Raw genomic sequence first — 15,333 nt, 5'->3', positions numbered from 1 at the left:
AATTCCATGAATTAATTTCTAGGGTTCTTCATAGGACCTAAAAAGGAACCCATAGAGTTGTGGAACAACAATAGAAGCTTCTGTGATGAGAAGCCCAGGCACCGCAACAAACAGTAGCCCCCGCTCGCCGCAACTGGAGAAAGTCTACACGCAGCATTGAAGACCCAATGCAGCCAAAATAAAAATAAATAAATAAAAATAAATAAATTTATTTTTAAGAAAGTAATACTCTGGTTTGAGGCATGAGAAGAGAAATTAGCTAATCCTTTCAGAACTTTTAAAATATCAAACTCAGTCTCTAAGATTTTAGCATTATATACAACATCGGTTACTTATTAGTGGTTTGGGAAGGCCAATTTAAAATTTTCTGATCTTACTGTATTGAAATTCACGGCCCTAATGTTTTCCACATTGACTATAAGAATGATGAAGTAAAGTCAATCATGTATTTCCTTTCCGACTGGGCAGAAAACAAAATTTTGAAAAGTGTTTGGACTACTGACTTTTGATTTCTTCTAAGGCAAGTGTATAGGTAAGTTTTATTCCCTGATTAGGAGAAAAATGGTGGAAGAGGGCAGGGTTAAGAATTAAGATTTCAAGAGCGTGAGAGTTAGACGACCAACCAGAGTTCCTAAGGTTCGGTGCCTGTAACTGTCGCCGCCGCTTAAGCCTGCCAAAGCAGTGGTATGGCTGCTGCCCTCGTATTTGCTACCTCTAGAAACATTCTTGCCAGTAGTGGCGGCAGCGGGACTCAATTACCCCCTTTTCTCACTCTCTCCAGAAGCTCCAGATGGCGTCTTCTGTGGGCAACGTGGCCGACAGCACAGAACCAACGAAACGTATGCTTTCCTTCGAAGGGTTAGCTGAGTTGGCGCATCGAGAATATCAGGCAGGAGATTTTGAGGCACCTGAGAGACACTGCATGCAGCTGTGGAGACAAGAGCCAGACAATATTGGAGTACTTCTATTACTTTCATCTCTACACTTCCAGTGTCGAAGGCTGGACAGATCTGCCCACTTTAGTACTCTGGCAATTAAACAGAACCCTCTTCTGGCAGAAGCCTATTCGAATTTGGGGAATGTGTACAAGGAAAGAGGGCAGTTGCAGGAAGCAATTGAGCATTACCGGCATGCATTGCATCTCAAACCAGATTTCATCGATGGTTATATTAACCTGGCAGCCGCTTTGGTAGCAGCAGGCGACATGGAAGGGGCAGTACAAGCTTACGTCTCTGCTCTTCAGTGCAATCCTGATTTGTACTGTGTTCGCAGTGACCTGGGGAACCTGCTCAAGGCCCTGGGTCGCTTGGAAGGAGCCAAGGCATGTTATTTGAAAGCAATGGAGACGCAACCGAACTTTGCAGTAGCTTGGAGTAATCTTGGCTGTGTTTTCAATGCACAAGGGGAGATTTGGCTTGCAATTCATCACTTTGAAAAGGCTGTCACCCTTGACCCCAGTTTTCTGGATGCTTATATCAATTTAGGAAATGTCTTGCAAGAGGCACGGATTTTTGACAGAGCTGTGGCAGCTTACCTTTGTGCCCTAAGCTTGAGCCCAAATCATGCAGTGGTACATGCCAACCTGGCTTGTGTATACTATGAGCAAGGCCTGATAGATCTGGCAATAGACACCTACAGGCGAGCTATTGAGTTGCAACCACATTTCCCTGATGCTTACTGCAACCTAGCCAACGCTCTGGAAGAGAAGGGCAGTGTTGCCGAAGCAGAAGATTGTTATAATACAGCTCTGCGGCTGTGTCCCACCCATGCAGACTCTCTGAATAACCTAGCCAATATCAAAGGAGACCAGGGAAACATTGAAGAGGCAGTTCGCTTGTATTGTAAAGCATTAGAAGTCTTCCCAGAGTTTGCTGTTGCCCATTCAAATTTAGCAAGTGTATTGCAGCAGCAGGGAAAACTGCAGGAAGCTCTGATGCATTATAAGGAGGCTGTTCGAATCAGTCCTACCTTTGCTGATGCCTACTGTAACATGGGAAACACTCTAAAGGAGATGCAGGATGTTCAGGGAGCCTTGCAGTGTTATATTCGTGCCATTCAGATTAACCCTGCACTTGCGGATGCCCACAGCAATCTGGCTTCCATTCACAAGCATTCAGGGAATATTCCAGAAGCAATTGCTTCTTATCGCACTGCTCTGAAGCTTGAACCTGATTTTCCTGACGCTTATTGTGATTTGGCTCATTGCCTGCAGATTGTCTGTGATTGGACAGACTATGATGAGCGAATGAAGAAGTTGGTCAGCATTGTGGCTGACCAGCTGGAGAAGAATAGGTTGCCTTCTGTGCAGCCTCATCATAGTATGCTCTATCCTCTTTCTCATGGCTTCAGGAAGGCTATTGCTGAGAGCCACGGGAACCTCTGCTTGGATGAGATCAGTGTCCTTCATAAACCACCGTACGAACATCCAAAAGACTTGAAGCTCAGTGATGGTCGACTGCGTGTAGGATACGTGAGTTCTGACTTTGGGAATCATCCTACTTCTCATCTTATGCAGTCTATTCCAGGCATGCACAATCCTGATAAATTTGAGGTATTCTGTTATGCCCTGAGCCCAGATGATGGCACAAACTTCCGAGCGAAGGTGATGGCAGAAGCCCATCATTTCATTGATCTTTCTCAGATTCCATGCAATGGGAAAGCAGCTGATCGCATCCATCAAGATGGTATACACATCCTTGTAAATATGAATGGTTATACCAGGGGTGCTCGAAATGAACTCTTTGCTCTCAGGCCAGCTCCTATTCAGGCAATGTGGCTGGGCTACCCTGGGACCAGTGGCATGCTTTTCATGGATTATATCATCACTGATCAGGAAACTTCACCTGCTGAAGTTGCTGAGCAGTATTCTGAGAAACTGGCTTATATGCCCCATACTTTCTTTATTGGTGATCATGCTAATATGTTCCCTCACCTGAAGAAGAAAGCAGTCATCGATTTTAAGTCCAATGGGCACATTTATGACAATCGGATTGTGCTGAATGGCATCGACCTCAAAGCATTTCTTGATAGTCTCCCAGATGTGCAGATTGTCAAGACGAAATGTCCTGATGGAGGAGACAGTGCCAACAGCAGTAATACAGCTCTTAATATGCCTGTCATTCCTATGAATACTATTGCAGAGGCAGTTATTGAAATGATTAACAGAGGACAAATTCAGATAACAATTAATGGATTCAGTCTTAGCAATGGACTGGCAACTACCCAGATCAACATTAAGGCTGCCACTGGAGAGGAGGTTCCCCGTACCATTATTGTAACCACACGTTCTCAGTACGGGTTACCGGAAGATGCCATTGTGTACTGTAACTTTAATCAGTTATATAAAATTGACCGATCTACTTTGCACATGTGGGCAAATATTCTGAAGCGTGTTCCCAATAGTGTACTGTGGCTGTTGCGTTTTCCAGCAGTAGGAGAACCTAATATTCAACAGTATGCACAAAATATGGGCCTTCCCCAGAACCGTATCATTTTTTCACCTGTTGCTCCTAAAGAGGAACATGTTCGGAGAGGCCAGCTGGCTGATGTCTGCTTGGACACTCCACTCTGTAATGGACACACCACAGGGATGGATGTCCTTTGCTCAGGGACACCCATGGTGACTATGCCAGGAGAGACTCTTGCTTCCCGAGTTGCAGCTTCCCAGCTCACTTGTTTAGGCTGTCGTGAGCTTATTGCTAAAAATAGACAAGAATATGAAGACATAGCTGTGAAACTGGGAACTGATCTAGAATACCTGAAGAAACTTCGTGGCAAAGTCTGGAAGCAGAGAACATCTAGCCCTCTGTTCAACACCAAACAATACACAATGGACCTAGAGCGGCTCTATCTACAGATGTGGGAGCATTACGCAGCTGGCAACAAACCTGATCACATGATTAAGCCTGTTGAAGTCACTGAGTCGGCCTAAATAAGGACTGTGTGCACAGGAGAATTACCCCTGTACCTGAGCCTCAACCTTCTGGGGGAAAGGGAACTACTTTTTCCTTATCTGTACAATACCATGTTGCAGATGGGTGACAGACAATGATAAGAAATAGCACAGCCAGACTTGCTTCCTGCATGATCACGATAGGAAGAGACACAAGAGATGGGAAACTGCTGTTCCACAAGGAGTCTCCATCGAATTTTGCAGCAGCCAGGTGTCTGGAAGGTCTGGAAGGTAAGTCTGGAAGGTCTGATCTCCCTTGGTCTTCCATGGGATGGATGGTTAGTGTGGAAGGGAGATAGAGATTGCCCAGCCGTTTTGTGATTATCATGGATTGATTGAGTCTTCTGGATTAATATTTTTCTTTATATTTTGGGTATTGGAGCTTTTAAAAATGTTTGGTTTCAGGTATTTTTATTCATGTGAAGTGTATATGATTCTCTTGAGATAAGGTTTTAAGCTAAAATATTCCTTGTTTTAGTTTCTGAACTCTACAGATAAATGGGGATTTTGCTGGTGTAGTCTTTTTATAGGTTTTATAAACCACTTGAGTCTATATCAGTCATTTCAGTGTCTGACATAATGTTTGGAACTATCAGTGCTTTGTTGGTTTATAGATGATGGCTTAAATTCTTTTCCTGGTCCGTTTCCTTCTTCCCGTCCCCCCACTTTAAAAATTCTCCTGTAACTTGGCTAACAAAAAACCAAGTCTGATTCAAAACCTCCCAGAGCATTTCTCTTAAACGCATCATCTGGTGCCAAATGAAGATCCTTAGGAGTGATTATTAATTCTGAAGGGCACAGCTGTGGTACTGTCACTGATGATAATAATAATGGATTTTTGGCCTAGAGTGTTGACCTATTTCACCAGTGTTTTACCATTGACTGCCCCTCTATGCTGCTTCCAAAAGTCATAGTGTGTGATAAGATTTTTACTTTCATTTCTAAAGTTTTTTTTTTTTTTAGTGAGTCCTGTTCTTCCTTTTTCTTTCAGCAGAAATGAAATCCCAGATAAGTATCAGTATTCAAATATTTGATCAGTAAGTCATAGTTATCTCCAGTACATTAAATAACTTTCATCAAAGAAACATGTTATAGGTAAAAAGCTCTGAAGGACCAGCTATGTATATGATAATTATGTTTCAGACCTTCTAGGGTATTATATATAATAACTTGTCTTCTGGACGTGGTCTTGAAGTCTTTATGGATTCAGCCTCGGTAGTAGTGAACTGCACTGCTACTTGGTTTGGAGTACAAATTAGACTCTAGCCCTCCTGGAGGTTGAGTTTTTGGTATTGAAAACCATAGAAATGAAACTATTCTATTTCAGCAAAGGATCGAGGGCTTGAGGCTTAAAAAAGGCAACATATGTGTGGGAAGCAGTCAGCCTTGAAAGCAGGTAAGGACATGCCAGGCATGCGGCCGCTGCTCGAAGGGACTGTCCCTACTTGTTCCCCTCCTTATTCCATTCCATGGGAGATAAATCACCAGGGCCCAGAGATCAGAAAGAATGTAAAATTTGACAAGCAAAGCTGTCTCCCCTCTGCACGTGCAGGTTATTTTTGATGATTCTGGGTTTATGGATTTTCTCCCAGGGAAGTTAACCTTGAGCCGAGACAGTCTGTAGATAATGTAAACCACCATCTGGCAAGCTTCCTTTTTCTAGTCTATTTAATCTGCAACTGTAGCATAATGACTTTGGAATTACTGTTGCTGTATTACCAAAATCTTAAACTAGGATATTTTTGACAAATGCGGTCCTTAGTTAATTTTTAGAGCTACAAACTGTCAGATGGCTCTGAAATAACAATTGTCTGGCTATTCTTCAGGGTGATCACAATATGGTAATGACCTTGAGGTATCACTAAAAAGCAGGAAGGTGTGAGTCTTCCTTTGGTTCCAGAGTGAAATGCGAGTTGGAGTTGGAAAAGAGGCCCACAACCAAGTGTTAGAGAAGGAAATGTGAGGTCATTAGTGAAAAACCAGGTTGAAGTTAAGGGGAAGAGGCATGAGGACATGGTCAACTGTTACAGTATTACAAAGATCATCAAGAAGCATATCCATGAATGTGGTTTGTATTGCAATCTGCTGAAAAAGAGACAAATATCCTGGCCTGGCCTTCATGGAGATTATATTTTATTGATTCTGATAATAGATTATTGTTGATAAGGGCCTCCTATAAATTATAACCATGCAAAGGCAGCAAGATAATTTTTTTTCCTTTATGTATGTGTTTCTCATACCTACTCACTTCTCTCTTAGGGGAAGAGAAAATCACAAAAAACAAAACTGTCAAGTCTCAACGATTCCTTTTCAAAATAATTTTTTTTGCAAATTCCAGTGGAGACAATAGGTTAACTGTTAAGATTTGTAAGCCTCAAAAAGCTAGATTTTTACGAAGTGTAGCCAAATTTCATTCCATACATAATAGCTTTGGAAGGAATATGTGATGATGCAAAGTTGGAAAAAGGTGGTTTTTCTTCTGTGAATGGCTTCACTGTGTTGGGAGAACAGGCACAGAAGAAATCAAAGTAATTAAACATGGGGTGAGTTTTCCTTATAGGGGACTCTAGTGCTTTAAAATAGACTAGATAATCCTAGGGATAATCTGAGGGTAGAACAGACCAATGCCTCATTTCCAATCTGGTACCCTGGAAGAAAACAGTGTATTTCCTTTGAGGTCTTGAGAGGTTTCTCTTCTGCTTTGTTTTATTTTTGGTTCATTTTGTAATCAACCTTATTAAGGTATCATTTACATACAATAAAATGCAGACATTTTTAGTCAATGGTTCAGTGACTTTTAATTAATGTACACATTTGTATAACTAGCACTCCCATAAAGACAGATAACAATCCTAAAACCCTAGAAAGTTTCCTCCTAGGCTTTTGCAAAAGTATCCCCATCTCCCACCCCAAGGCCACCACGGATCTGCTTTTTATCTTTAGAGATGACTTTTGCCCAGTTTACAATTTCATGTAAGTTGAATAATACAGTAGGTGCCCTTATGATCTGGCTTCACTTGCTCAGCATATGGTTTTTGAGATTCATTCATGTTGGGATGTTTTAAACCAGGACTTTAGCCTGGGTGGCTGATGTTGTCTGAAGGCACCTATAGGTACATCTGAGTCTCTGGCATTGTCACTGTCTGTTCTTGGCTCAGTATTTTCAACTTTACTAAGAAGCACAAGGTTGAAGTAAGGAAGATCATTGTCAGTATAATGGAGGTGAAGTGGGTTCTGTTATATAATATTCTCAGCAAAAATTGACCTGCTTGGAATCACTGTGTTGATAATCGACAAGGATTCTCTTCCTCCAAAAGCCTTGATACTATAAAACTTCTAAAGGACGCTGTCCTAGGACCCTTCTTTTAGTTTTCATATTTTGGGAAACATTTCTGGAAAATTCAACTGCTCGCAACCTGAAAGAAGCAATTATTCACCTGAAGGCTAACTCTGCTAAAGTTGAGTTGTCCGACCTTTACATGCTGATAGAAGCCAAATAGCCTTGCAAAACAATGCTCTCTTATTGGATATAAGCATATAGATTGTTTAAGGTGGACGTGTGTATGCAGTAAAGTGAAAAAACAAAGAATCTTTGAGTTTCCCTTGCTGGTTTTTTTATTTTTTCATTTGAGTTTCCATAGCATTTGCTAATAGCTCAGGGAAACCTCAGGTTAGTTTTAGGTCCACTCTTTACGTAAATGTTGAAGTACTCCACACCCACCTTTTTTCTACCTTCCTTCTTGTCTTCCATCTTTCCTTTCTAACTTCTTATAATCCATTATACTTAATCCTGCATTTGCTGAGGTGGCAATTAGTGTAGGAAAATACTGTGAAATTTTGCTGTTCAGAATGCATGTTGACCAAATTCTATATTGAGAAAAGGTCTGAATTTACCCAGAGTAACCCTTTCTCAGCGTCTTTGAATAAAGGCCATAGAAAGTGGGCTATATATAGTATCCTGACAGGTATGTAGAATTCATACCAATCGCCCTCAAAGAGCTTACCTAGCGTAGATGCATATGAATGCATTTAATATTTGCTTTATTGGCAGCAGTGCCAACATACACAGTCTATTTTGTTTTATATCATTCTCATTACCTGCTCTTTACCACTGTATACATTGCTAATGGCGTGGTTTCTATGGCTTGTGAATTTCACGGCCAAATAATACGTAATTTATTGTACACTTCAGTGTAGAAGATGGAGACTTCATAAATTTTCGTGTGCTCGTTGCCCCTTTGGAATGTATTACACTGAGATCAGTCACAGTAATAGATTTATTCCAAAAGTGCGTGATAGGTAGACATCAATTAGGACTGATGGGCAATATTTCTTCTTCCAGCAATATAACAGTTTTTACAGACTAAGCCATTGAACGTGGAGTTACTGAACATGGGACTCAGTTCACTGGGATCCTTCTTAGAAAAATAAAGGACAACTTGAATTGGATTTTTGTGGCTTATTCAAGTAGTAACTAATCAGCTACATCTTGGTGAACTTAATTTGTCACAATCGTTTGGTATTTTATTAACTCTCTTCCCCTTCTTCCCCCGACTCTGACGAGAACGGATCATGAGTATCTTAAAACATACTAAGTCATCTTCCATCCCTGTTAATCTAACTACAAAAGCACACTTTCCTTATCCAATGTAACTTACTTTTAGAGTGGCTGGGGTTTTAATTCTCTACAAAATTAAAACCAGCAAAGAGAAACATTTTCAAGGAGCCACCACATTGTAGAGCCTTAGAAAGAAGACTTTAGAATTAAGGACAAATATATCATTTTACAGCTAAAGCACCTGAGGCCTAAAGTAGGCAGGTAACCATCGAGGTCCGGGAAAGGGGTTGAAGATCAGGTTTCCAGCTGAGAAAGAGTCTAGAGGGACTCAATCTGAGCAGGTCGGAAACTGAAAGGAGACCACGAAAGTTCTGGGAAGGCTGGCATCTGGCCTCCAGTGTGGGATTCACACAGGGAGTGGTTCCTGGGGGAACTGAGCTTCTGCAGTAGGCAGAGAAGTCCACCTCCTCTCCGGAAAGTGCCACTGACATCAGGGAGTTGAGGGAAAAGAGCAATGAATTCCAGTCCACCTGAGAAAGAAGGCCAGACTGATTAACTCTGAATTTAGGCTTATTTCAGATACTTCTTGAGAAAGAACTTGCACAAGAGCAAGTCCCACGCAGCCTCTTTTAAATCCATGCCCAGTATTTTCTGGTGGAGCTGCTTAAACCCTCCAAGTGACGCCAGTATTTTAATTTCACTCTGTAATTAATTCTGACAGTTCTATAATTGATTATTTAATGGGAAAATAAGTAGGGTCACAAAAGAGTGTGAATGTATTTTACAGGATGAGGATGGGCGGAGTGGAGCAGTCTGGAATAGGACACCAATAAAAAGGGATCTTGATAAAGAAGAACGTCTATTAGAAATGGAGAGGAATTCGCAAGGAAATTAGTGCCTGACACCACGCCCTTCTCGCTTCATGTTTAGAAGCTAGTTTCTAATTTTATTTTCATAGGCGATGTCCCTGTGATGAATTCTCTTTTACCTCCACACTATTTATCACATGGACATATTGTGAAGTTTGTGTGAGAGAAAGCAAGTATTAGAATTTGTCTTGCAAGGAGCTATAAACAATTCCTGGAACAATCTAGGGTAGAAGGAAAAGGAAAGGAAGGTGGAAACAAAGGAGAAAGACAGCTAATGATGCTGGAGTCTCTCGCTGGGATTTGTGGTATCTCTTTTTGAAACTAAGTACAGAAAGTCAGAACTTGACTGATTGTTTCTTGATCACGGTTTGTTTTCATTTTTGTTTTTTTTCTTGCTCTCTCATCAGTTACTCCAGCCAGTGCCATGTCATTTTCAGTTTCAGTAAGCATGCCTGTCTTGTTTCCATTTGCATTATTCATGCAAACCTTGATTGAACTGATGACCCCGAGTTATCACGGAAACATTAGATACACCAGTAGATACATTTCTTAATTTTAGAAGAAAATTACCGAGTGAAGGTTAAAATAACTCCTCTTAAATTTGTCATTTTAAAGAAACTTTTACTAACATACAATACTTCATTGCCTAACAATGCCAGATAAATGAAGAATTCCTATGTATTCATGAATGCAGGCTAGTCTGTATATTTTTTGGCAGGTATGACCGTTACCGAGGGTAACGGCCTGGTTTGCTGGCCATGTCCTGTCTCCTAGAAAGTTGTAGTTTCTGTTGTCTTTCAGTTGGTCCATTGGATATCAGAGGTGAATTTATAAAACTATACTTCCCTTTACACTTAGTTTTTTGTTTTGTTTTACTTGAAGTATAGTTGATTGACAATGTTGTGTTTCAGGTGTACAGCCAAGTGATTCAGATATATGTATTTCTTTTTCAGATCCTTTTCCATTATAGGTTATTACAAGGTATTGAATATAGTTGCCTGTGCTATACAGCAGGACCTCGTAGTCTGTCTACTTTATACATAGTATACACTTACTTTGTGTGATCCACGCTGGTCAGACCACAAGATTATTTTCACTTCTGATATAAATTTTTCCGGTCCAACCTCAAATCTTTGATAAGAAGATATTTTTTAGCATGTGTGTGCTCTAAATCCAACAGTAGTTATTAGAGATATGATTTTGCACTAGGTATTCTTCGCTTTTTTGTTCTCGGCCAACCAACTGAAAATTAGCTTTTATTTTCTGCTTGGTTTGCTAGATGTTTATGACTATTAGAAAAGTCTTACATTTTGTCTCATATCTTAAAACACAATCTGAATTAGCAATGGATATTGTGCTATACATAGGCGGTGATATAAATATAGTTTCTAACTTCAAAAACATATAGCCTAGAAGGGAACACAGACACATATGCAGCAATTATGGCAACTGCATTTGTTTACTAAGTGAAATAGTACTGAGATGGATAAAGTGCTAACATGCCTTTAACAGGCAAATCAGCTTCAAAAATAGATGCGCAGTTCTTTAAAAATCTTTTTAACATTTTTCCAGCTACATGTAGCATATAACTTAGCATAAAAACGGTATGGGTTTTATTTTAAGTAATGTAGCATTTTGACATCCTCATAATGAAATTAAATCCAGAAGGAGGTTTCTCTCCATGATCTCTTGAAATGGTCCTTGATCATCCACAATATTTCCCATCATCACAAAGGTGGTACCAAGGGCAGGAAACTCCAGCATTATTAAAGTTTCATAAAGCAAAGTCAATTTTAAGAATATAATGTCCCCAAACTGATAAAGGTCTTGGCAGATAATTTCAAGGGAAGCATAAATTATTTTTTGTTTGTCAGAGGGCAAAAATATTTAGGTTGAGTTAATAAATGGTAGCGTTTTTGAGTGGAGAGTGTCCTTAAAATATTATGTAGATCTGTAATGTCAACAGATGCTAGCCACATGGCATTATTTATATTTAAACATTTAAAAATAAGAAAAAAATCAGTTCCTCAGTTGCATTTGCCATATTCCAAAGATGTTTATTAGCTCTATGTAGCTATTGAATACTGCATTGCATGGTACAGATAATAGAATATTTTCATTATCACCAAAAATTCTATTGAGCAATAATAAAATTATACCCAGATATTCACAGAGAAGGCAACCAAGTCTCAAGGAATTAATATAACTTCCCCAAGATCACACAGCTATGTTTTTAAAGAAAAAGAAAATGACACAAAGGAAATAGTAAGAGAGGCATTAAGGAAACCCAGTAAGTTTCTGGAGCAGTCAAAGTAGGGTTTAAAAGTGCATACTTAGCTGTTAGCAGGGTTGAAGCTCTTGATGGTTGGTAAGATCTACCTGCCTGAATTTGGACATTAGCATTTTATGCAATGAATTAAAAGCAAAAAATCATTTCAGCGAATGGCTACCAGCTCCATAGTTTTAGCCACTGCCGTGCTTCCAGGTTATGTTTATCACTTTCATGTACAGGGCACCACTGTGAGATGTGATGGTTTATCTGATCCCAGAGAAATCAATAAATCTTGTGGGGGTTATGGCTATATTTGAAAAGGTTGATTTTTAAATGCATCATGCAGACTGGCCCTGTTTTAAAAGGGATTCCTGCCCTCAAATAATCAAAATGTAAACTGTCTTCTCACCTTGCAAAAGTCAAAGATAGTCCCTGCATCTTTATTATTTCGTTGAAATCCAAATATTATTTTTCCATTCTCTAACTTGTTTTCCTCACAGTGTGATCAACTATTGCCAAGGAAGGAAAGGTTAGATTTATCAGTCAAAGTTTGCTAAAGGCCCCCTAGGTAACTGAACCCTCAGGAGAAACAATCGTCATGTATTCTTTTTCTGTTGTTTCTGTATCTTCGTAAAGAGTCATTTCAATATGTTTGGTTCTGTAGCAGAGGTTCTAGTGAAGTGCTTATCTTCCTCAGAGGTCCAGAAAGCCTGCGAGTCTGTGGGTAAAGATGGGTAAGGAGAGAGAGGGAAGGAGGCTAGATAGAGGCTCAGTGCTGAGATAAGGACAGTGTTCTAAAGCCTCCTGGGGGTGAGGCTGGGGTGCACAAACACCCATGACTAATCTAGACAGAAACTGAATAATCAAGGGGACGACCAGTGTGAAGTCATGTGGTCACCTCTCCCTCTAGAAATAAACATTGCCCTCAGTAAGTCTCCCCCCTGCCCCAGAAGAGCATTAGGAAGGTCTGGAGAGGGGGATTATTGGCAGAAATGGAAAAAGCAGGTTGAAGGGATTAGCCTGGAGCAGAGAGACCAAGAAACCCAAGCCAGTAGATGGAAGGCAGACTTTTCATGGAAGTCTCCAAGCCCAAGTCAAGTTCTGGGACCACCAAGTACAAGTCAAAGAGTGCTCATTTAACCCCTTTGGGCCCCCACGGGAGTGGAGGAAGGCTGGACTGAGAGGGAGAAGGGGCCATTGAAGGTACAGTATTTACTATGGGATTTAACTCCTCAAAGGCCTCCCAGTAGCTTCAGATCTGCTCAAGAATCCTTCATGTCCTGCTGGTTTGCAGCGAGTGGCTCACAGCTTCAAGGCCTCCTCTGCCAGATGGAGAACTATTTCAAACATCCTGCCTCTATTTTGTACTGTAGCGATGCAGACAGCAAACCTGACCCCATTTTCAGGTTCTAAAGAGAAATTCTAAGTACCTGAAAGACTGAGGAACATGGTGGCTTTTATTTAAGATGCGGAGATAGAGAGCACATACCTGGACCTGGGCCTGCAGCAGCACCGAATTGCACCAAGAGTTCCCTTTATTTTCTCTCGCTTCTCTGTTTCTCCTTTTCTCTCTGCTGGATTAGCCACGGGGACTCCAAGTTCTTTCTTGTGTGGTCCTGGTACCAAGATTCTCCTGGGAATTATAAAGCTATTCACCTTCTACATCGAGCACTTCTTATTTTTTCCCCAGCAACATAAGTCATCCTTAAGAGGGGTCAGGGTGCTAGCTCTTAAATATATTTTAGTCATCCCTTTGTACATTCTCTTTCTTGGAGACTGCTCCTGACATGGTGTTCACCGTGCTCTCAGCTGGCCTCCTGAAGTTCTGCCCTGCCTTCTCCACCAGGTACAGTTCAGGAGCTGCCTACCTCAGGGTGATAGGTTATCTTCTAGTTGCTTTATTCCTTTCCGTTTTACATTTGGAGAGTATAATTGGAATACATAAACTTCTCTGTGACCACAGTTTTATTTGCAACCCACAGGTTTTGTTATGGCATATTTTCATTATCATTCAATTAATAAAATTCTAATTCCCATTGCGACTTTATCTTTGACCTACATAATGATCAGAAGTATGTCTTTAATATCCAACTATTTGGTAAAATATTGGTTATATAGTTTTAAATTTCTTGCTTATTCGGAGTCTTGTTTTATAACCAGAATATAGTCAATTTTATAAATGTGCCACGTGCACCTAAAAATTTCTGCGTGATATATATATTCCATCATTGTTGGTACAGTGTTTTATGTAAATTTAGGCCAAAGTTTTTAATGATGGTATTCAGATCTTCTATAATCTGCTGATTTATTGTTGTGGTTCTATGTTACTGATCTAGGTAATTCAGATTTTTCTATTTCTACTTAGATTTTTGGAATTTCCCTTCATATATTGCATTGAAGTTTAGATTTATATATTCCTTGTAAAGTAACAATGGGTTTTATTATCCTGCCTTATCGCCAGTGATACTTTTTGCTTTCAAATCTATGTTAACATTAAAAAATCTTCTTCAATTTTGCTTATTGTTGTTATGCTATAATTGTTGAATCCTTTCATTTTCAATCTGACTCTTGTCTCTTGTAGGTGGCATAGAATTAGGTTGTTTGTTTGTTTCAATAATCCTTGTCCTTTAATTTGACTATTTACAGTTAATGTATTTTCTTACAGACCGTTTACTCCTTGTTTACTCTTTGTCCCACCTTGTTATGTTCCTTTTGCTCTTCTTTCTTCCTTCGAGATTTCTTCAAATTCCATTTTCCCTAGTATTAGCTTGTTACTTTTACATAAGTAGCAGTTACACATGTACCATGACTTATTAGCTCTTGTACTGCTTCTCAAGCAATGCTGAGATCTTAAATTTCTTTTACTACTTTTTCCTCTTCCATTTGTTTTAATGCATTCTAATTTTTGATATATTTTATTACCCTTTTGTGTTGTTAGATTTTATTTAGGTTTATCCACTTACTTATCCTTTCTGTTTTACATAATTCTTTATAAAGTCCTTATTTTCATCTGTGATAATCTTCCTTCTGCCTGCAGGTCTCCCTTTATAATTTAATTCAGTCAGTTCTGATGAGAAAATATTTTCTAAATTTTGTTTGTCTGCAAATTTCCTTATTGCATCTTTCCTTCCAAACAACAATTTCTCTGCCTCTAGAATTCCCAATGGGCAGTTCTTTTCTTTAACTCTTAAAAATGTTATTCCATTATTTTCTAGTATCCATTCAGTTTCGCTGAGAAGTAAACTGTAATCTTAATCCTATTGTTCCTTTGAAAGTAATCTCTTTTTCGTCGGGCTGCTTTTAAGATGTCATGTTTTTCTTTGCTGTTCATGAATTGTACTGTGGTGATCTTAGGTGTGGTTTTCTTTGTATTTGTTCTTGTTGCATTTTTTTAGTGCTTATTGAATTTATGGCTCCATATATTCCTTTTAGTTTTAGAGAACTCTCAGCTGTTAATATTTCTGAAATATTGTTTTCATCCCAATCTCTGTCTCCTTTTTTCTTTGGACTCCAGTTTACACATATGATAAAAATGTTTACTGTGGCCCATATGTCTCAAATGCGCTTATGTGTACTTTTTATTCTTTTCGTTTCCCGTGCTTTAGTCTTAATATTGTTACTACTCTATCTTCCAGTTCACTTACCTCTCTTTACCTGTGTCCAATCCACTACCGAGTTTTAA

At 39.5% G+C, this 15,333-nt stretch overlaps 2 protein-coding genes across 2 annotated transcripts in view; one reads left to right on the top strand and one right to left on the bottom strand.

The window, feature by feature from the left end:
* Window positions 1–790: 790 nt before the first annotated feature.
* LOC309819909 (UDP-N-acetylglucosamine--peptide N-acetylglucosaminyltransferase 110 kDa subunit-like) lies at window positions 791–3,931 on the top strand (the record flags this gene model as incomplete). The annotated part of the gene is made up of 1 exon (XM_082650353.1): window positions 791–3,931. The coding sequence occupies one exon, from the start codon at window positions 791–793 to the stop codon at window positions 3,929–3,931; it is 3,141 nt and encodes a 1,046-aa protein (XP_082506479.1).
* A 7,599-nt stretch (window positions 3,932–11,530) lies between these two features.
* Window positions 11,531–15,333, bottom strand: part of LOC309820412 (uncharacterized protein) — an 83,789-nt gene continuing 79,986 nt past the window's right edge. The window contains exons 5-6 of the mRNA XM_082651143.1: window positions 13,141–13,284; window positions 11,531–12,369 (exon numbers count right to left, since the gene is read on the bottom strand). Of these exons, the coding sequence (XP_082507269.1) occupies window positions 13,187–13,284 (98 nt within the window). The 3' untranslated portion in view covers window positions 11,531–12,369; window positions 13,141–13,186. The remainder of the gene's footprint in view (window positions 12,370–13,140; window positions 13,285–15,333) is intronic.

This window comes from Grampus griseus, assembly GCF_964374135.1.
Source record: "Grampus griseus genome assembly, chromosome: 3".
NCBI classification, from domain to species: domain Eukaryota; kingdom Metazoa; phylum Chordata; class Mammalia; order Artiodactyla; family Delphinidae; genus Grampus; species Grampus griseus.
Note: the sequence above shows the minus strand (reverse complement) of the source record. Positions and strands in the feature narration are given on the sequence as shown.